This window comes from Ammospiza caudacuta, chromosome 25, assembly GCF_027887145.1.
Source record: "Ammospiza caudacuta isolate bAmmCau1 chromosome 25, bAmmCau1.pri, whole genome shotgun sequence".
Taxonomy (NCBI): domain Eukaryota; kingdom Metazoa; phylum Chordata; class Aves; order Passeriformes; family Passerellidae; genus Ammospiza; species Ammospiza caudacuta.
Window position 1 is genome coordinate 3,605,303 of NC_080617.1, and position 22,733 is coordinate 3,628,035.

At 40.1% G+C, this 22,733-nt stretch overlaps 1 protein-coding gene across 3 annotated transcripts in view; it reads right to left on the reverse strand.

The window, feature by feature from the left end:
• RLF (RLF zinc finger) overlaps positions 1-22,733 on the reverse strand; it is a 37,626-nt gene that overhangs the window by 10,642 nt on the left and 4,251 nt on the right. The window contains exons 2-4 of one of the 3 annotated variants that reach the window (XM_058819892.1): positions 20,337-20,491; positions 14,102-14,183; positions 5,487-5,619 (exon numbers count right to left, since the gene is read on the reverse strand). In XM_058819892.1, the coding sequence (XP_058675875.1) occupies positions 5,487-5,619; positions 14,102-14,183; positions 20,337-20,491 (370 nt within the window). Of the gene's footprint in view, positions 1-5,486; positions 5,620-14,101; positions 14,184-20,336; positions 20,492-22,733 lie in introns of those variants that run through there. The other 2 variants (XM_058819895.1, XM_058819894.1) reach the window with 2 other exon arrangements.

Sequence of the window (22,733 nt, forward strand, 5' to 3'; positions counted from 1 at the left end):
TCAGGTACCTGTAGTGAAACTTGTATTCTGCAGGAGTCAGCTTAGTGGTCCATTAGAGTAATTTTAAGATTTAAATCTATGGTAATGGTTTCTGTTTTTCACAGGATAAACCTCTGAGCATTCAACTCTTGATCCAGCTGACACTTCACATTAAAGGAACTTCAATGGATAAAGCAAAAAACTGCCTGACCAAGAGGCAGCCTGCAGTAAGATCTCCAGTTGCTAGGAAACAAGCTCCTCTCTTCCTTAAAAACTGCATCTGTATGACACTGCTTGAATACTCATGGAGGAAAGCTAACAGTGCTTCAAAAAGGATATTTGATGTTATTTGATGCTGCCACAACAGATGGCCAGGAAATCACTGCTAGGGAAAACTCCCACAAAGCTGCATCACCCACTATCAGATCAGGCACCTCTTCAAGTGGAACTGCCATTCATGGGCCTTAGTGCCCACAAACAATTCAAAGCAATTCTCCAAGTCCCTATTTCTACACCTCTTGGCTCACAGAATATTCCTCTTATGGATCTGGAAAAAAGAAGTAAAGGACATACTAGAAAAAAAATAATCCTTTAACCTCCTCTAAGGTTTACATTCCTCTTGTTTACACAGCTAGACATGCACTTGGCAACTGCTTAAATGAAGTTTTACTGAAGTGTCAGAGCCAGCTAGTCAAGACATGGGAAATATTTTAAGACTCCTTGCAGTCAGTGAAATGAATCACTTCCAGTTTAACAGTCACAATTTATCTTCCAGCACAAATGAGAAGCTTTGGTGGAGGTGGATGCTCTGCCAGAATGCACAGGAGGGTCTCAGCTTGCTGCAGTGTTTGAGAGCAGTCAGTTATCACATGCTCCCCCACAAAGGGGGGCAGCTCTGTGCCCTCAGGCCAATTATTTCACACCTAAACGAGTGTGTAGTGAACTTTGCAAAGGAGCCAAATGACAAACTGAGCTCCCTGTCATGCAGATGTGAGTGATGATGGTAGGAGCAAAATGCAGAAATGAGTCACCAGTCAGACATCTGTCCTAGCCCTTAGCTTTACTCTAAAGTGGAAAGTTTCCTCTTTTCCTGAAAAAGGAACAAAAACTGAGGAATAGACAGCAAAATGAGAAGAGATGTTTTCCCTCAGAGAACCTAATTTTATACTCAGTCCTAAATCTGTTACATTTCCATACATGTCCACGAACAGACTTTCCTGTTCCTTCTCTTCCTAGCTCTCCTGCTGTTATGTGTTCTGTCACAGTGTTCTATCAAACTTCTCAAGACTAAAACAGCTTGCTATAAAAATCAGCACAGACACCCTGCAACCCTTCCCTCTCCAAACCCTTTAGCCAAGAGGGCAGTGCAGATTCCAACTGTACACACATCTTAAGAGCTCTCTTATGCCAGGACCAAATAGTAACAATAAGAGATTCCTCTCTCACTCAAAACACTTGCAGTGAAAGATAATTTAAGTTACACCACAATATTATGAATACAACCTTTATAAAGCATGAAAAGACTCTGTGGTCACTATGATGAACATTCCAGAGAAACATCATCTTGGGTAGCATTTCTGCTGAAAGTCCCTATGGAACAGGACAACAGGACAGGTGCTGATGTGCAGTAAGATTTGTTAAGGATGCACAGCTGGCACTGAGGTCTGTGTATTAGACAGCAGCAGTTGTTGCATGGTTATCCCAGCTGTCCTACAGCTCCTCAAGACAGACATACCAAGTTGTTGGAATTCATCTGCTGCACTCAACAAGCTGACCCCAACCTCTTTGGTTCAGGGTTTGTTAAGACAAAAGTTGGGGGAAGTTTTGGAATCAGTATTAAAGCTGCCTGAGGCACAGAACTGCATGGGATGACACAAATTCAACAGCATCAACTATGGCCCCATCAGGATGCTGGTATTGGTTAGTCACCTAAAAGGCTTCAATTGAAATTATTTTTTAAGCCCTTTCCTCAAGCAATTATTAATGCCCCAACCAACCATCCTGAGCAGCTGACAGTAAAAATTAGGAACCACCAGCCTAGCACAGGGCAGTGCAATTTATTAACATATTAACAGTCATAGAGCAGCAGAACCCACTGCAATGCTGCAATGAAACTTTTGCTGGAACAAATTTGGCAAACCATATTTATATTTGATGTCAGTTCCTTTTCCAAGCCAGTGCATTAAAAACCAGAATTAAAATGAAGAACTCTAAACAAGAAAGGCAGGAACCTGACTCACCTTCAGGATTGTTCACTCAAGTAAGCATCTGATGACCATTAGCATGAACTGCCAGTTCACACAACACAGCTTCAGCTGGGCACACTGAGCCACTCTCACATCTGGCAGACAGCAGCAAAATCTAAGAATGCTTTTCAGGTACTCACCACAAAACCCCAAAAAGCATAAAAAACAGACTATTCAAAGAAATTAAGTTTTAGATGACTGAAAAAGACACTTTGGCAAGCTGCTGTTGTACTGAAGGTTAAAATGTCAGTTGGACTAAGGCAACTGAAAATCCATTGCACTGGAGCTCCTTCTCCCAAGTCTAAAAGCAGAACTGCCATCCCCTTTGGGACCTGCAGGAAATAAACTTTGATTCCTCCTATTTTTATCAAATAAAGCCTGCTAGCACAGAACATGCAGATCAAAGAAGTGACACAAGTGGAAGAACAAAGACAAACCTTGTAACTCATCAGTGACTTACAATCTGTTACAGAAATTAGCGTTTACTTGATATGATTCTGAAAGTAACAAATGATTAAGATAATTTAGTAGACATTTAGAGATAGTTGCTTAATACCAACTCCAACCATGTCCTACACAAGGCCAAGAGACCAATTCCAGCTGCTCGGACAGAGCAAGCAGAAAAACAAACCAAGGTCTCCAAGACTGCCACAAATGCAAGACATGTGGGAGAAGCAACATTTTAGGCAGGTATTCAACTTCTCAGAACTACCCTTTACTTAAAATGTCTAACACTTTACTTGAGAAATATGCTTTTGCCAGATTTGTCTAATACAGGATTCCTGAGTCACATTCAGACTGTTTAGGTGTGCCTCTAGAATATTCCAGACTACCTAAAAATGCACTAATGAATGTCACAAAACCAGAATTAACTGTATTGGAAAAGGCCTTTGAGATCATCAAGTCCAACCTATGACCTAACACCCCCTCATCAATGAAACCATGGCACTGAGTGTCACATCCAGTCTGTTTTTCAACACCTCCAGGACTGAGACTCCACCTCCTCCCTGGGCAGACTATCCCAGTGCCCAATCCCTCTTTCAGTGAAGAATTTTTTCCCAATGTCCAGCCTACACTTCCCCTGATGCAGCTTAAGGCTGTGGCCTCTTGGCCTGCCACTGCTTGCCTGGGAGAAGAGGCCAACCCCACCTGAGTACACCCTGCAGGTAGCTGAGGAGAGTGGAAATGTCCCCCCCATAGCCTCCTTTTCTCCAGGTTACACAACCCCAGCTCCACCAGGCACTGCTTCAGCAGCCTTGCCCTTCTCTGGACATGTCTGAACACCACCATGTTCCTCCTGAGCTGAGGGAGAACTGGACACAGCACTCGAGGTGCAGCTCAGGACTGCTGAGTCCAGGGGCAGAAGCATTCCCTGCTCCTGAAATAGAGATTTTTAGAGTTCACTTGAATTAGCAATATGAATCAAGCAGTTAAAGTTTAGCCTGTAGAACTATGTGTTGAATTTTAACCTTTTTACTTAAGAAACCTCTGCATGGTATACAGGGCATAGGAAAATGTAAATTTCTGAAGCTTCTTGCATAAAGAACAATACCAGAGAAGAGCAAGTGATGCAAAGAGCCCAGATAAAGGGACTCCTCCATCTCCAAGCAGATCAAGGCTGACAGACTAAGCACCAAGGGACCAAAAGGAGAAAAGTTCAAACGTGCAACCACCACAGCAAACAAGGCATGCCCAGACAGGCGTGGATCTGATTACCATGCAAGGACAGGCAGGGCCAGGGCTTGAATATGCATGAAAAAGTTGTGCAATGTAATGAATATGGAACACCTCTGTGAATAAAGATGTGGCTCACACTGAGGCTCAGGGCACAATTTTCACAGAGCTCTCTCGCTTGTGCCAGGCACTGACATCCATACCCACCTCAGAACTATATCTGCTTGTGGAGTTTATTTATTTATTCCATGTATTGCTTCACTCCTGCTGGCACAGCACTCCTGACCCTGGCCAGGTGCCTGTGGCCTTCTTGGCCACCTGGAGCCACCCTGGCTCATGCCCAGCTGCTGTCCAGCAGCACCCCCAGGTCCCTTTCTGCCCAGCCACTGTCCCCAGCCTGCAGTGCTGCAGGGGACTGAGAAACTCCCACACCTTGGCCACAACAGAGTGGTTTGGAATGTAATCACCTTCTTTTATAAACTATTGGTGTTCTGCTGTTCATTTCCTTATCTCATTGCTGTTTACAAGTAAATTGTTCTTAACTCAGCCTTCATCTCCCTCTCACCAGAGAGGGTGGGGGAAAAGGGAGCAGCTGAGTGGGGCTAAATGTTTCCAGCTGAGTTTAAACCACAACAGTTCAAATATTTCTGCCATGCTATTAATACCTGACATGAAGACTGCAGTCCAAACTGGCTGCTCTTTTTTTAGCACAAGGAGCAACATATTGCCTCAATAACTGTAACATGTTTCTATTTATTTCTTAAAAATACTGACATACTTCAACTCAAAGAGAGGCTACCCAAAGCCAGAACGGAAGAAAACTTAAAATACTTTTTTTTTCTCCTCACTTTTTAAGAGTTTATTTTAAATTCTTCCTTCCTTCTGTATTATTTTTAGCTTTAGACTACCAGAGGCAAACTGCAGTCCAGTGCACTGTTAATGAAACAGATAAAATACCTACAAGTACTTAATGACACCGCTAATGGGAAAAAAATCAGAGTAAAAAGAGAATTTACTAGAAGTCATTAGAAAGACTATATTACATAAAGTGACACTAGCACCTCCTGTTCCTCACCTCTCAGCAGTTTCTGAATCAAGATCTTATTTCCATACACATTTCTAAACACAAAGTGCCTCCCAACCTAGAGTTAATAACACTCCACACTGCCCTTCCACATCAATGTTTTATGTCTCTGAGAAGTATGGACATACTCAATTCCTCCTTGTGAAGAGTTCAGGAAAACATTTAAAAGCACAGAGTTATAAGAAACAAAGCATCTCAGGCAGAAAAATTTCTGTATTTTTATGATTGAAAAAGAAATAATTATTTTTAAAAGTGGAGTTTCAAAGTATTCAAACTGATGGACAGTACAGTGCAAGCAGAGATGCACTGCTTGTACAAGTGGACACATTATTTAAAATGCCAGTGAGACAGTTTCATAATAAACATTATTCAGCAACATATGAATACTAGCCCACAATACAATTCAAAATGCAACTCTTCTGTCTTCAAGTCACTGCTTTGCCACCAAAACTGCTCCAAGTAATTTCTGAACAACCACACATCATCTCTAGAAACACTCTTACCTTCCTCAGTTTCTACTGGTTGCTGGGATAGAATTTTAAGAAGAACTGGATTTTTCCATACCCCTTCCCTTGTGATATCCACCAATATTTGGAGGTTGTTATTCCCAAATTCCAGTAAAGCATCATGTGAATCCTATAAAATGTAAAAAAAAGTCATTAAGAGTCTTAGCTAAAAATTAAGCCAAAGTAATTTTACATTATCTATCCCAATATTTCACTATATGCTAATGCTTTCACACTATTCCTCTCAGTCATTACTGCTGTGACAAGTTTGCATTGGGATTTTATAGTCCAATGTCCTTTCACTTTTCTAATCCTACTGCAAAATGTTCCAGTTTCAGACTGAGCTGACTGAAAAGGCTTAAATCAAAAAGCCTAGTCTGCAATTTTTATGGTTCTCCATGTACATGTGTGTATATATATAAAAAAACAGGAATTGTATAAAAGACAAAGGATGATTCTGCAACAAAGCATATAATGCTACTGAAAAACTCACAAGATTAAATAATTTTCCAAATGAATAACACAATGGTAAGAGTCTAAAATTGCACATTTAGTGTTTACACTAAAGATGAGCCAGACAATTCACTTTGAGAGCCATGAGAGCCATCAGTCACTACCTGAAGAATGCCATGGGATATTTCATCATTAAGATGAAAACTTTCTTCTACTAATGAAGATGCAAATCTCTTAGAAACTAATCTATATCCAGTGCATTTATTCTGAGATCCAGGGATTTCTGATCCCAGCAGATTTGCTGCTGTGAAGCCTGACCCAGAGACTCTCCATGACCAGCAGCTGAGGTTCACCCACAAACCCTCTGTACACAGCACATTGCTCACAGGGATCAGCAAATTCTGCTGCTTTGAATTCTGGAAATCTGAGGAGTAAAGGAGGAATTAAAAAAAGACATTACACATGGGAAGAATCTAGAGTCTAACACAGAAAAGAAGCAGCTTGAAACAAATTCCAGGCATTTGATGTCCCTGTTTGAGAAACAGATGTAGGGTGACTTGAACTGAAAGCATTAAATATCATCTTTCAGAATTTCCTAATGCTGACAAATAAAGCCAACTAACCGTAAGCAATTTGTGGCTACACCTTCACTAAAAATGCTTCTCACAGCAGATCTTCAGTTCAATATGTGGCAATGCCCCCTCCTTCTGCTGAGCTGTGTGTCAAGTTTGTATTTTTAACACAATCTTTAACCTCAGGCTTGCTACAGATAGCCTCTGTTGTACCTTTACTGGAGAAAGGTTTCTAGAGACTTGAAGAGTCAGAAACCCTGGGGAACTACAGGCCAGTCAGCACAGCCTGACCCCAAAAAGAACATGGACAAATTCTCCTGGAAACGACACCCAGCAATCTGACTACCTGCTGTGATGAGCTACAAACCACATTAGTCATACTTGGCAAGGCTTCAGACAACCTCCCACAGTATCTTGAAAACAAAATTGTTAAAATAAGGAAAAGTGGACAAAATACAGGTAAAAAAACCAGCTCAATAGCCAGACTTAAAGGCTTGTGACAAACTGTACAAACCCAACTGGCAGCTGTCTCCCATTGCACTTCTCAGGGTGAGCTGGTATTTTAAACACATTTATTGTCTGAATAATAGGATAGAGCACATTCATTAGCTGCCAGTCCTACAGAGCCAGGAGAGCAGCTGACACTGCTGGGCAGGCATCAGGGCATCCAACAGGCTGCAGAACATCCCTGCTGCCTCCAACAGGCTGCAGAACATCCCTGCTCATCTAACAGGCTGCAGAACATCCCTGCATCATCCAACAGGCTGCAGAACATCCCTGCATCATCCAACAGGCTGCAGAACATCCCTGCATCATCCAACAGGCTGCAGAACATCCCTGCTGCATCCAACAGGCTGCAGAACATCCCTGCTGCCTCCAACAGGCTGCAGAACATCCCTGCTGCCTCCAACAGGCTGCAGAACATCCCTGCTGCCTCCAACAGGCTGCAGAACATCCCTGCATCATCCAACAAGCTGCAGAACATCCCTGCTGCCTCCAACAGGCTGCAGAACATCCCTGCTGCCTCCAACAGGCTGCAGAACATCCCTGCTGCCTCCAACAGGCTGCAGAACATCCCTGCATCATCCAACAGGCTGCAGAACATCCCTGCTGCCTCCAACAGGCTGCAGAACATCCCTGCTGCCTCCAACAGGCTGCAGAACATCCCTGCTGCATCCAACAGGCTGCAGAACATCCCTGCTGCCTCCAACAGGCTGCAGAACATCCCTGACAGGGACTCAGTGAGGCTCCACACAGGCAGATGTTAGCACTGCTCATGGTACAACCCCCAGTATCAGAACAGGTTGGTCACTGTCACAAAGGCCCAACCTTTGGCCAATAGCCAAGCTGGCTAGGTTCCAGTTTGGCACCACAGGTCTCCAGGGTCTGTAGTTTAAGTGTAGGTCAGCAGTGAGATCTTCCTGCAAACAAGGCTGGCTATGCTGAACAGTCTCAGAGCATGACCAAGATATTCCTGAAGTGTTTATTCCTGTTTGACACCTCTGAAATCCCACTGCAGTACAACACCTGGTTTGCAACTGTCCTGTGCAATTCATTTACCACAGTAATCCACATCCAGTACAGATCACCAAGTGTAGAAGAGAGGGTGAAAAGGAAAATCTTAGAGCTGTCTTTATCTTCACTATATTGCCAGAATGTAGCTGGAGCTGTCTAGGGAGGGAGTCACAGGAAAAGAAATTCTCTAAATGTGTGTGCAGGAAGTGTTTCCATATGTAAACACTCATTTTGAAAGGATTAATGGAAGTTTGTGCATTTTCCATTGCTTAAAGACAACATCAGGTGGGGCAGGACCCTAAGCAGCCTGATTGAAGAAAGCCCTCTCACTCTGAGTGAAGAGGTGGATCAGGTAACTGAGCTTTCAGAGAGCTGCAGATTGAACACACTGAAATTTCAAACTATGTCAGAAGGCACACTGAAACTGTCTGTAAGCACACTTTGTGGAAGTCAGTGCTTCTGCCCTATATGAGTATTTTTCCAACTGAAAGAAAAAACCCAAATCAACATCAGAGTGAACAAAACCCCACACATTAGGAGTTCTTTCCAAATGCAGGACTATAGTTCCACCTTCTAAGGACCATAAAATTAGCAGTCTCATAGCTGAATGCAACAATGTTTTTGGTTTTGGTAACTTTAACAATCCCAATCTTCCTTAGCTGTACCAAAGATTTTCTGTAGCTATTGCCTCAAAGTTAATTTTAGTTTACATATTGTAACTGTGTTCCAACTGTTAGCTCATAGCAACCTGCTAACTGACATCATGAAAGACCACACTACTCCTAAAAGTGATTATAAAGGAAGTAAAACTGAGGGAGGGAGTTATTGGTAAGACCTCCTCAAAAATCAGGTGTTGGTATTGGCAGGAGTTGGTGCTAATTGGAAGATGCAAAGACAGCCAGGTAGATGCTTGCAAAGACTGATTGCTGGTTTTGAGCCTGAAATGCTACTCACAAGGTTAAAAGTAATTTTGGAGTGTCACACCTGGACCCTAAAGACACAATGGACTTTGGATGCTCTTGACCAGAGCTTAAACTGCTCTTAACTATCAGCACTCAGAGACTGATACACAAAGGTTTCAGGCTTTGAATTTGAACTGAATTTTCCTTTGAATTGAAGGATTTGAGAAAATCACTTAAACAATCCTTAGGCTCACACAGCTGTTCTTCCTCTCAAGCCTTTGCTTCCACTGCATGTGGAACAGTGAACAAACTCACCTCAAAGACCCTCAGAGAAGAAGGTAGGTTTTCCTTGTTTTGCTTTTTAAACTAAAACATGATCAATTCCCCTCTTTACACTGAGCTAAATGACATGCCAATAGAACCAGCCAGGTGAATGACACACAATGCTTAACACAATGTTACTGCCAAACGATGCTCAAGTTGCAGCCTCAAAACAGCTTTAAAAACATCACTGGAAAACAACAAACTGATCTAAATTTGCATCCATGAAACACCTAACACAGCCCAGTTTCTGTGACTGGTAGTTATTTCCTATGGGAAGTCTATGTATTTTATCTTCAGTCTTGAGGATGATTAAGAAAACAGCTACAGGTGTGCAGGTAGACAAGATACTGGATCTCACCTAAAAAATCAACAGAAGCCCATTTCAACAACCTCTACTTCAGTCTTTCCCAACTACATATCACACAGCATTAAGTCTTTTCAGCACAACATGATAAATTCTCTTCCTTCACACTAATGTTAAAGCATTATTCTCAGTCTCAACTATAGATCAAAGACTAACTCCAAAAACCATCAGCATTTAAGAGCCTGTGTGTTCAAACTTGACCTTGAAGACTGAATTTGATGAGGTTTAATCAGGTTTACTCAGCACAGGTGTTTTGCCCTAGAAAGGGGTGGAATTACCAATCAAAGCACTGAGGAGCTCAAACAGCCAGAGCTGCCCATTGATCTGCCATCACTCCTGGAATGACATGGCTGACAAAAATAATTAATAAATCATACAACCTGGACAGAGGTTAGGTACTGAAAATGCCACTGTCCCTCAGATTATGACATTAAATGATTCAGACATCCAACATAAACAATGTCATTCCAATAGCAACTGTTCCCTAAGCTGAGAGCTTCAGGATGCAGAGCCAGCAGAGCCCAGCCCAGCTATGGGGATCCATCACATTTCAGCACCTCTGTATTGAGGGCTGAAAGGACCTGAGAAGATGAGAAAAAAGAGGCTTCTGATACAAGCTGAGTGAGCACAGTGTTTGAGATTCAGGGTATCAATATCAAAATACCAAGCACAAAATTCACCCACACATGGAGCATAAATATTTAACTACTGTCACTACACTCCCCTTGCACTACAGTGCTTAGCTGAACCATATAAAGTTAATACTAATGGGAATATATGCAAAAATCTATTATTTATACATATATATAATATATATTATTTATATATATAAAATACAGCCAAAGTCCTTGAAGAAACTTAATGCAACATTTACATATATAGATCTCATCAAGTCACTACAACACCATAAACAGGTTCTAAAGAGGAGGACATAAAACATTTCAGTCTAGATGAAGTTAGGAAAGAATAAAACAGTAAGAATCTATAGACAAAGTTCAAAAGAAAAGACAAGCCTTGAAACAGTTTACTGAAGGCATCAGGATTTTTCAGTCCTGGCAGTTTAGAGTGATCAGCATCTACTACAGCTTCACAGAACCTTTTGGCTTATGCTCTCCCTCAACTCGGAGTTTTCATAAATCAAGCATTGATGCTCTTTGTAAGGGAACCCTGTTCCACAACCCATATTCAATAACCAAAACATCTCTATTCCCACTGAAGATGTTTTTGAATGCATGGTTTTACCTTCTTCACCTGACTAGATTATATTAATCCACACAGTACTTCTCTACTGAGCTCCTCCCCCAGATTAACAGTTTACTTGTATCAAAGCCCTGTTGTAATTCTGCCCAAATCCTTTCACTCATCTTTTACAGCTTTTCCCCACTTGTACCTGCATCTTTGTGCTTGCTGCCACTAAATAAATCCATGCTGAGACTCCTGCCATACAATCTCACATCTTGTTTTCATTTTGCCCAAGCTGCCTCTGATCTTGCTTAGGGCTGAGGAAAACTGACTCATGGGTGACTGCAGAACACAACTGCTGTTATTTAGGATACCAGAACAAACAGGTTCAGACCCCAAATAAAGATTTTGACAGCATTTTTTTATATAAACTGGACATCAGTGACAGTCCCAGGTCTAGGACAGTCCCCATACCTCGATGCTTTGCAATGCAAGCCCTCACTCACCTGTCACATTCCTGGGATGAAAATTTATCTCAAGTTTCACTGACCCCCATTACCTGTGTAGATTGTTACAGAGCAACAATTATTGCAGGCAGATCCAAAAAATACCTCCCAAATTAGGAGTTACAGTCCTCTTGTCTGTTTTGCTAGGAAAGTAATAAGCACATTTACATCCATCAGTCTTGGGCATGTGCTAACATAATATTCTGTGGTGCTTTCCCACTGGATTTGCCTGGAGACCTGCACATCACAGTCACACACAGGTTTTTAACTGCAAGACAGCCTACAAGTGATTCCTGTCCCTACTGCCCTTCACATGACTCACACACTCCTGTGGTCACAAATGGGTTCCTGCTGTACTCCAAGGCAGGGTCCAAGTGTTGTCATTCTCATACTTCTGCCAAAAAGCTACTTCAAAATCTTATTAGAAACACCTGTTTGTAAAAGTTCACAAACCTCTTCAGCATGTTTTCAGAACATTACCATGTTTAATCCATTCACTATCTGAACTATGGGCAGCATTAGGTGAATGCTAAACTTGGAAGCTGCAGCTTCAAAAAGTCACTACAAAAGCCAAGTATATATTACTACTCCTGGCAGCAGCACATCTTGAATTTTCCCTTAGTTCTAAAAGTTGACATGAGAGATCTGAGCTTTGCCACCCTTTGCAGAACCCCAGAAGAGAAGGGCTCACACGTCTCAAACACCAATAGTGAGATGCTGAGGATCCAACAAAGTTGTTGGTAATAACACACAAGAACTGATGCTAATAACATATTGTGAAAAAGAACAAAATGTGGCTGGAGATGTTACCTTAACCCTTTATCCAACCCCCCTGCTGTGTGCCTACATAGCAGGTAAAGCACTGCACCCAATTTCCATGCCAGGCATGTAATTTACTAATAAAATTTTGGTTTTGTGCATCCTCTGACTTCTGTAGATTATTAAGGCCACAAGGGTTTACAAATCTTGGATGCTCTGTCCCTCTTAAGAGTGGGACATCACAGCCTTCTACCACTAGACTTTAACAGCTCCCTTCCAAAATATTCAGCCTAAATAGAGCCATCTCATCAGACTAAAAATCTGCTCTCTATTGACAGTGTATCAATGCTCAGTCACTCATCTCAAAATCCTAGAAATGCACAGATCTGTTACATCATAGAAATCACTGAACTTGGTAACAAGAATTCTCCTTGCAGATCCCTCCAGTAAAAAGCTAACAACTTTTAGAGCTGCACTGTAACTATGCTATAATGAAAAAAGCTTGTATATGCCCTCCCATATTCCAAACATATTTCAGGTCTAGGCCATCTCAGCTACAAACATATTTGCCTTTCAGTGTAAGATAAGATCACAAGGCTTAGAGGAGACCTTATCACCATCTCCCAGTATTGAATGGGTAGCTACAAAAATCGATGGATATTCCCTTTTCACATGGAAAAGACATGGGGTAATGGGTACAAGTTAATCCTGGGGACATTCTGATTGGACAACTAAGGAATATTTATTATAATGAGAAGATTCAGCCACTGAAATAATCTCCCCAGAGAAGTGGTGTATTCTCCAGTGTTGGACAATTTAAAGATTTAGCTGGACTAAATCCAGACAGATCCTTGTCATCACTAAGGCAATAGGATTTCAACTATTCAAACTGAATTTCTTTCTATTACCAAGTACATGCCACACACAGCTGTTTCATGAGAGTAAATATTCCATGATATTTCAGGAAAAGGAGGTTTCTCTACACCTTGACTCACTCAAGCACAGCCCATCTCTGTCCCTTCTGCTACTGGCAGGACTACAAAGCTCTGCTAGACTGCTTCTCTCAGTTCAAAGTGACAGGTTTATTCATCTTCAGTCTACTGAAAAGCTTTCACACCTCTTGTTTCCTTGACTGCAGGGAAAACAAAAATAGAAACTCAGTATTATCATCTTCAGAGCTAAAGCAGCAGTAGTGAAACCTCAGGGACTGAGAAATCCCCAGTCAAAAAATCCCCAGTCAAAGGGGTCATGCAATAAGGACAGCTGCAAGGTCTAAGTCACTTCCAACTATTTCCTGCAAGGATCCTCACTTCAGTAACTTATAACTGAGATTAGTTGTTCTAATCTGTGACTTCACCAGTCACAGCTAACAGCAGAACCAGAGCAGTCCCTGGTGCTGGAATCCATGTCCATCAATATGAACACAGCACTACCACTCCTGTCTTCCAGCTCCATGAGGAACCCCAGTTCCTGCACACAGCTAGGTACAACCTCCAGACTAAAACCCAGAAAACATCTCTTCTTCCTACACAGTCTGCATTAGCCATTTGATTTGAGAGCAGGAATGTTGTAATATAAGCTTATTTCAGCAGCACCCATAAAGAAATCCTTCTTAGAACCACCTGGACTAAAGACCTGCCCTACCATTTCCATCCCTCTCAAACCAGGTACAGACACTGACCTGCCACTCAGGCCTCCACAAAAGCTCTTTTATCACCAAAGCAATGCTTCAGAGCTGTTAAATCATTTAACTCTGTCTCTCATACAAATCATTCAACCAAGACTCAGTAAGGTTTTTCTGCTTAAGCTGCCACCAACAGTGAGATATAAATATGCTCTGGGGCATTAAGGCTCCCAATACAGTTGCTGCAGTCAGACTTTGCTGCTCAGAAATTCTTGCTGCCTAGGTAACAGCAGTGCAGGACAAGTGGAACTCAGGGGAAGGGTAGAAGAGAAGGAATACAACTGCAGCCTTTTTTTTTTTGTTGTTTGCTTTTAATATGGAAATTGCAAAAAAGAAATTCAGTAGACTTACCTGAATGGATTGATGGAATCCTAACCACACCTCATGTGGCAATTCACTTTCAGGAATTGAAAGCAGTAGCTCAAAACAACTCCTGGAAAAGCAAAAGGCAAGTAAACAAGCTACCTGAACACATTCTCTTGGTACATTAAATAACATTTCTGGCACATGCTACTTAGTATTCAGCTAAGCAATGACAGTAACACTGAAACATGTTAGATTGTGTACATCAATTAAAGGCTGAAACAGCCTGTAAATCAGGCATGATTCATCATAGGGAAACAGTGCTCCTTTTACTACATGTAATCTCTCTAATTTAAGATTGCAGCTAAGATAAGTCCATTCAATGTAGCTCAGGAACATTGCATCACAGAATTCTATTCTTTCTTCTCAAAGAAAACCTAGTAATCATTCTAAATAAAGCTCACTGGAGTCCAGCATGGTCTCTGCCTAGAGGGAGAATGAAAGCCAGCTTCACCTAATTCAACATTTCAGCACTGACACAGATAAGAAAAAAAAACCCCTGAGAAACAGCCTGACAGAAGACACATGCACCAGCACCAAAATAGATCTGGACAGGAAATGTCAAGAGAGCATCAGCACCTGGAAACACCTCCTGAGCCTTTGATACCAACTGAGGAGCATTCCAATAGCTACAGCACAAACTGCAACCTGCCAGGGCAGGACTGCTGCTGTCTTGTTCTCCCACAGGAGCTATCCAGCCTTGTGCAGAACACTGCCTAAAACCCTACTGAACAATCCTGGTCAAACTAAAAATGTTAACCATGACACTGCCTAGATATTCACTAGACTTACACACAGCAAAAATTTTCAGAAATTGTGACAATATAAGAAAACTAATCTAGGACAGCATCTATAAAAAAGCACTACAAGCTTTTTTATAAGCTACATCTACACTGTTAGATAGTTTCAACTCTTGCTACTTTTTCTTCCAAACATCCTTTCTCAAATATTAAATAGAAGAATGATAGGGCAAGACATTCAGACAGAAAAACTGAGTGTGGGGAAGTGGAAAAGGAAGAGAAGACCATGAAGCAAACAGGAGTTTCAGATTTGCTTAGTACTCAAAAATAATGTCCATCTTCCTCCTGACTAATGCACTGAACAGTTACCTACCAAATGCTATGCCTACTCAGATTCAGCAGCCATATACATCAACAGGACCAAATGGATGAATATTGAATGTATCTGGCCATCCTTTTCACATTTCATACATCTGAGTTCACTCTCAATCCTGGTTCCGTGAAATACAAGTTGCTGCAAAAAGCTCTAAGCTTTTATTGGATGGGCAGAAAACACAACAGCCTTCAGCACTGTCATTCCATCATTATTCACACCATAAGGACAGGACTTTGCTGCTGATGAAAAAGCTGCCAACAGGACCACCAGATATTCCCATTGTCACAGGTCTCAATTTAATAAAGTAACCAGGACTTTGTTTTGCCTTCTAGTCCAACTTGGCAGTGCAAGTTAATTCACCAGCCCAAATGTTTAGACCCAGGTGGTCGCTAACAAACCACCAAAACCAACTTTATGAAACACCTGAACTCTATTTTAACGTTAAAAAACCCTAAAACTTTAAAAACTCAACAAAACAGCAACAAGAAAAACAACAAAAATCCTTAAACAAAAAACCAACAACAAATTAACCAACCATGAAAATCCCTATGTATGTGTTCTGTTTTCATCCACCTCACACAGACTCTGCACCCAGTAACACATTTGCAAACTTCATGGTCATTGTGCTTTTGTAAAGTCTTTTGATGCACACCTCACTTTTAATCAATCCTACCTATGTCCACTTTTAATTCCTAGAATTACATCTCCTAGAACATTTATTTTTCATATCTATGATATTGGTTATGTAATATAATAGACTTGAACAAAATGTCAAAGTGAGCATTAAGCTGCTACTTGGACAGTGAAAAAATCTGCAATTACATTTTGAAAGCATTGTGTATACAGAGTGAGATAGTCTAGGAAGACAAGAGGATTTAATTTATGCCTCCAGAGTTACTGTCTGTACAGGACTGATCTGAACCCAAAAGGAAAAGTTCTTTTGCTGCAAGTCTTCAAGTTCTCCTCAGGAACTCAACACAGAGAACTCTGGTCTGGAAGTCACTCCATAAGAAATCTGGAGCTCCAGATTATAAACTACCACATAAACCAACTTACAGCACATTGTAAAAGCAATATCCAGGATATTGCAATCACAGTTTCCTTGGCAGAAGAATAATTAGAATTCTGAGTCAATTAACAAAGTTTTTTTGTAAGAATTGATTCAAACACACAAGTGCATAAAAACATCCCACTGCCAAGGGGAACAAAACACTATTTAACTTAATTCTTTCTTTTGGTCCTTATTATACAATACTTTAAAACACACTTCTGTCCATGAATTCCCATTTCCCTCTTTATTGTAATGCAACTAAATGGAGTTTACATGTCATGGCTAGGCCACAAATCAAAATTCCAGGATCATGCCATGAAGTCAAACCTTCCTAACCCTGCTCTACCAGTACCACCACAATGCCTGTCTATAAAAAACTCAATTCTAAACTTCAATCACAATTTTTGCAAATAAACTGTACTGTGTGCTTGAATGTTTACATTATTAGAAGAAATATTAACTATCTGAAACACTTAACTTCAAAATATCTTTTAAGTAAAGGTGTCTTAGATATAAATTTATTTATTTTGGAACAAATAACTCTGCAAAATTCAACATATTATTTGCATATAATTTTTCAGTAATACCTCATTTCAATTATACCTCATTCACAGAAACATTGAAATTAAATTTTAAAACCTTTCAGAACTGTGTTCATCTTTAGACTGTAATAGAACAGTTTTCTATGCTAATCTTCTCAGAGACAAAAGATGAGTCATTATACATTGGATTATCAGCATGCATTGTTCACTTGTCAGAAATCATCCTGTGCTTATTAAGAGTTGAATTAGCACCTAATGATAGACAGCAGAGTGCTTGAATCAACCTGCAGCAGTGGATTAGGCTGAGAAATGCTTTGTGACACAAACAGCTCAGTGTCCCCTGTGCCTGCTCACAGAGTGCTGAGGGAAGCAAGCACACTCTTCCTGGAACATTATTGTTGTTGTTATTATTATTAGCTAAAGCTCCAAGCTTGAGGCAGACTGGTCTGATTGGTTCAATACAGTTTTGCTTCTTAAAACTGATGGCATTCACATCTCCTTTCACTTTTTATAAAAAGAAAACTATACTAACACCTTCTCAAAGTTGTAGAAGTGGTAAATTCCCTTTCACTTCAGTGCCGTCACAGCACACGGGAGAAAGTGCAAAGCAGTTAAAATTTAGTTACTGTCAAACACCATGTGACTTATGACCAAATATTTATTCTTTTTTAATCTATTAATCTTAGCATCTGTCACAGACACATTTTCTGAAAAATCCTTTCCTTAGGATTTTTCCTCTTGAGAAGGTCAGAGCCCTCAGGAACAAAATGTAAACAATGATTATCTGCTGCTATGGAATGCAACAGGTGCATCTGTGATTAGCCCATGTTGATTGTTTTTAATTAATGGCCAATCACAGTCAGCTGGCTCAGACTCTCTGTCCAAGCCACAAGCCGTTATCATTCTTTCTTTTTCTATTATTAGCCAGCCTTCTGATGAAATCCTTTCTTCTATTTTTAGTATAGTTTTAATATAATATAATGTATATCATAAAATAATAAATCAGCCTTCTGAAACATGGAGTCAGATCCTCATCTCTTCCCTCATCCTAAGACCCCTGTGAACACCACCACAAGCATCAAATAAACCATTTTCAGATGGAAGTAAAATTTTCATACTGATGGTGACATGACACCTTCCCCCTCACACCAGCCTCAGAAATAAAGCACTCACAGAAGCCTGAGTGAATAACCAGCTTCAAGGGTCTCCTTGAAGATTCACAAGGAGAGCCAGCTGTCAGTGAAAGACATCTCTGATATAGCTAATTCTTTATTAATTCTTCTACAGAGAATTACCTTTGAAATAGTAACACTGAGCGGTGAGGGGAATGCACTGTGCTTCGGAGCTGTGAGAATAACCTGGCCAAGCTCCACCTGAGCAAAGCAGGTAAGTTACTCCATGGCCAAAAAGAACATTCCTGTTTCCCACCCACACACCCCCAATTGTTTGTCACACCTGGAATCTACAAGAGCAACCACTGCAAGCTTTCCTTTTGTCTCCTGAGGTTGGACAGTGAACCAACAATATCTCACACTGCACGTGAGGTAACCCACAGTCCCTACGCCATGTCAGTGTGAACACAAGCAGGACCCAGCAGGGAAACCACAGCACACTGAATTTTGCTGTTACTGCCTCACCCTGCTGAGAAGGAAGGCAGGAGGAGGAAGTTCTTTTCCTCTTCTCCAGGAGCAATGTTGGAAGGGAAGGAGGATTTCAATAGGAAGCAGAGCACTTCTGCTTTGGAACAGCAAGTTTGCTCATTTCACTTCCAATCAAAGTTCAATTCTGAAAACACAGACTTGAAAACACAGTGGGTATGATTGCTGTGGGGAACAGTAAGTTTCCATGTCCCTAACTAAGTAACAATCTTCCTCCCTCATGGAACCTCAACTTTTATCTTGAATTCCCTGCTCTAACTTCTCTCACACTCCCTTGGAAACTTATGAAAAAGAAAAACTGTGGGAGAGTTAATTCGGGTATGCCACTGTCCTCCTTATCTTCCACCTCTCTCTTTGTATTCCTCATTCTTTAGATTCCTTTCAAATGTAATCATTGTAAGAAAGAGAAGATTTCAGCAAGTCAGCTTTTCTACTGTCCTCTAACACAAAGTTTTCTGAATATACAGGCTACAACAAACTACTCCCCCTGAAAGCTGGAAAAAAACATATTAGCAAAAGCAGAATATTCTGATATTTCCCAACAAGAGAAAAGCAATTTTGTTACAGAATTGGGATTTACACGCCAAGATATCAATATATAGAAAGTAGTCCAAGTAGAGATGCCCTGCAAACAAACACTAAATGACAAACTTTTAAAATTACTTCAGTAGGAAACAACCAAATACACAAGCTAATTAATGATAGTATGATGAAGACAATAATACTCTATCCTTAAGGGGACAGACTGAAAAAGCAATGAAGATATTTTGCCAAAAATGTGTATCATGTACCAGGTAAATGTAGTTAAAGTTTTAGGTTTCCACTGTAAGAACCTAGGACACATGTCTCCTGATTTCATGTTTTCAAAAAATCCAAAACCACTCCTAGTTCACATATTACTCACAATTTAAAAGAAGATAATTCAAGGCATCATTTGGAGATAATCTGGTTCTGAGCTGTTCATTTATATTGCAAGTCAGTCCATTACAAAATAAAGCATTTGCCCAAGGAGTTCACTGCTAAACTCTATTAAAGAGAATACCTGAATTCAGACCATGAAACCAGTAAGACACTGATAACAAAAAAGCCCCAAAATTGTCACAGAATCACTTTTATTCTATGATGATCTTCATATTCAAGGTTCTAGATTTTCATCCTCCCTCCTCAGATGCAACCTCACTAGCAAGGAACAACCAGCACATCACCTGATCACTCTCAGGTTATACTGATTATTCCCCAGTGCACATAAAACCCTCAGTCTACACTCCTCAATTACAAAAAGCTGCTTTGCACTTAGGACAGACTTTGAGGAACTCCAAGTTATCCCAATTCAGCTGATGGACTGTAAAATGTTCTCTATCCTGTTCCAGGAATTGCTGTGCTTTAAGTCATGTCTAATCTGCTTTGCAATCTTACAGCACAACTCAGACTGCCATGAACACCAATCATCTTGTCCTTTGCAACAAGGGACACACTCAGAATGTCCCTGCACTGAAGGGGACAGGACACACAGCTGCAACTGCAGAGCAAGGGACAAAGTTTATTAATTAATATGTGAAAGTCTCATATTGAAGCTTCGGTTTAATGAGTACCACACTAAGCTTCAAGAACAGAACCCTCCTAAAACCCACATGATTATTCAAATACAGAAGAATAAAACTTGTCCACATTAATTAATTCAAAGCTCAAATACATTTCTGTGGTATAATTAAAAATGTACTAAATGTACTAGATAATTGCAAATATAGTTGTCACATTAAGCAATAAACAATTTCAACAGCTTGCCCTTTCATTTATAAAGTTCAATTCTTTTTAAAACAAAACAAAAAAAATTAATATACCAACTTAAAACTTACAGCACTAGCCTGCCAAGTACCAGAAGAACATCTTCACATTCTGTAGTCAAGTAAGGTCTTGCATTAGCAAAGCTTTGGATGGAGATTCGATACACTTCCAAAAAAGGTAAAATATGTTCCGATGCACCCCGACTGCCAGCATACTGGAGCAGTGTCTGAAACAACAGGATTAGCATTAGAAACTCTTGTAACACACTGAAAAACAAATATCAATACACAGTAGCAGACACATGCAGTGGAATCATTCTGCAAGTGAGAATTTTTTACCCTGAAGAAGAATTTAAAGTGACAGCTTTTCATCTCAATTCTCATTTTAATCTCAATTTTCATCATAATTCTCCTTTTTATTGAAATATATTTTATCTAGCTTATTATTTTGTTTAAGTTCTCAGAATTTCTACTTGGTAGAAAGCTAGATGCAATTGGCAGAAATGTGAGCTCTTAAGTAGAAAATTCAGGGAGAAGTTCTACACTTGGCTCCTTTTGTAAAACTACCATAGAGATAGAACCATGCATGTAACACACTTTTGCTTAAAAACAAATATAATACACCATATCAAACACATATAGTGGAATCATTCTGGAAGTGAGACATTTTTACTCTGAAGAAGAATTTAATGTAGCAGCTTTTCACCTCAACAGAAATTCTCCTTTTTACTGGAATATACTTTTATTTAGCTTATTATCTTGATAAAGTTATCAGAATTTCTACTTGGGAGAAAGCTAGATGCTTGAAATTGGTGGAAATGTGAGCTATTAAATAGAAAATTCAGAAGTCCTACACTTGGCTCCTTTTGTACAACTACAATGGAGACAGAACCATGTATGTAACACACTTTTGCTTAAAAACAAATATCAACACACCATATCAAATACATACAGTGGAAATATTCTGGAAGTGAGAAAATTTTACTCTGAAGAAGAATTTAAAGTGACAGCTTTTGATCTCAACAGAAATTCTCCCTTTAATTAAAATATATTTTTATTTACATTATTATCTTGATAAAGTTATGAGAATTTCTACCTGTGAGAAAGCCAGATGAAATTGGCAGAAATGTGAGCTATTAAGTAGAAAATTCAGGGAGAAGTCCTACACTTGGCTCCTTTTCTACAACAATCATGGAGACAGAACCATGCATGTAACACTGGAATCTTTATCACTAGTGAGAATGCACAAACTCAAGATTAATAACATTACTTCAGGTGTAGTGTTTTAAACATCCATGCATTACCCACACAGCAAACATGAAGCCACCTGAAAGGGATCCAAATCCCAGATCAGATCATTGTGTAGGCATTTTTCAAACACAAAATTACCCCAGATTTTACTCCTTGACCACAGCAATCCCACATTACCTGGGCACTAAAGCAGCAATATAAAATCTAGCCAGGTTTAATGAAATCACATCAACACAGGGATAACACCAGTACATCCCAAAAAAAAACTGGGTAAAAGGATAATTTCAGAATAATTCTAGAAGCTTGGTTGGCATAGTCCAAGACAGCTCCATTCATGTAATATTAATTGCAATTAAACAGAAGGGTTCTAAGATAACAATGCTGTGGTGAGTTTTTAGAGTAGCTATTTAGGTATTATGTCGCCAGATTGTTTGGATGGATTTGTTGTCTCTGCCGATTTTGCTTTCAGCAGTTGTACACATTGTAAATGCCTTAATCACCAACTGAACTGTCTGAGACACTTCTTTTTATTTTGGAGGGTGGCAGTGCCACCTCTCCAATGACATTGGACAAACCAACAGCCCATCAAATTTCTCTTCTTCCATAAAAGAATGTAAACCAATTAATTACTTACAGAAAGTGTGTGAGAAAGTTTGCTACAAGAATGTAAATATCAGAAGGCTTAGAAAATCTTAAAAAAATCAAAGTGACAATGTGGCACTCAATGCCAGGCTTTAGTTGAGGTGTTAGGTGAACACCCAGGTATTTAGGTGAGGCATGGGCTGGTCCCAATGATCTCTAAGGTCTCTTCCAACCCAGAGATTCTGGGAATTCTGTGACTGCATGGGGAAAAAAAAAAAAATTCAGAGTGCTTTGCCCTACCATTCAAAACAAGTCAAATTGTCCTTACAAGAAAGGTGAGGCCATATCAGTTTTCAAATCACTTAAAGTTGTCACTCTGACACAACAAACTGATTTTAACACCTTAAAAAAACCCACGTGATCTTATCAGAAGGTGAATGGAAACAGCAGCTATGGAACAAACCCTTCTACAGGCTTGCTAAAACCACCTGCAGTCACAATAATGACCAACACCTCCCCTCCATCAGAGCAGGAAATGTGGCCAGTACCCAATGTCACATCTGTGATATAACTGTACTATATTGGTCCTAACCTAAAAACAGTGCAGACTACCAGAATCAGGTGTTACACTTTAAA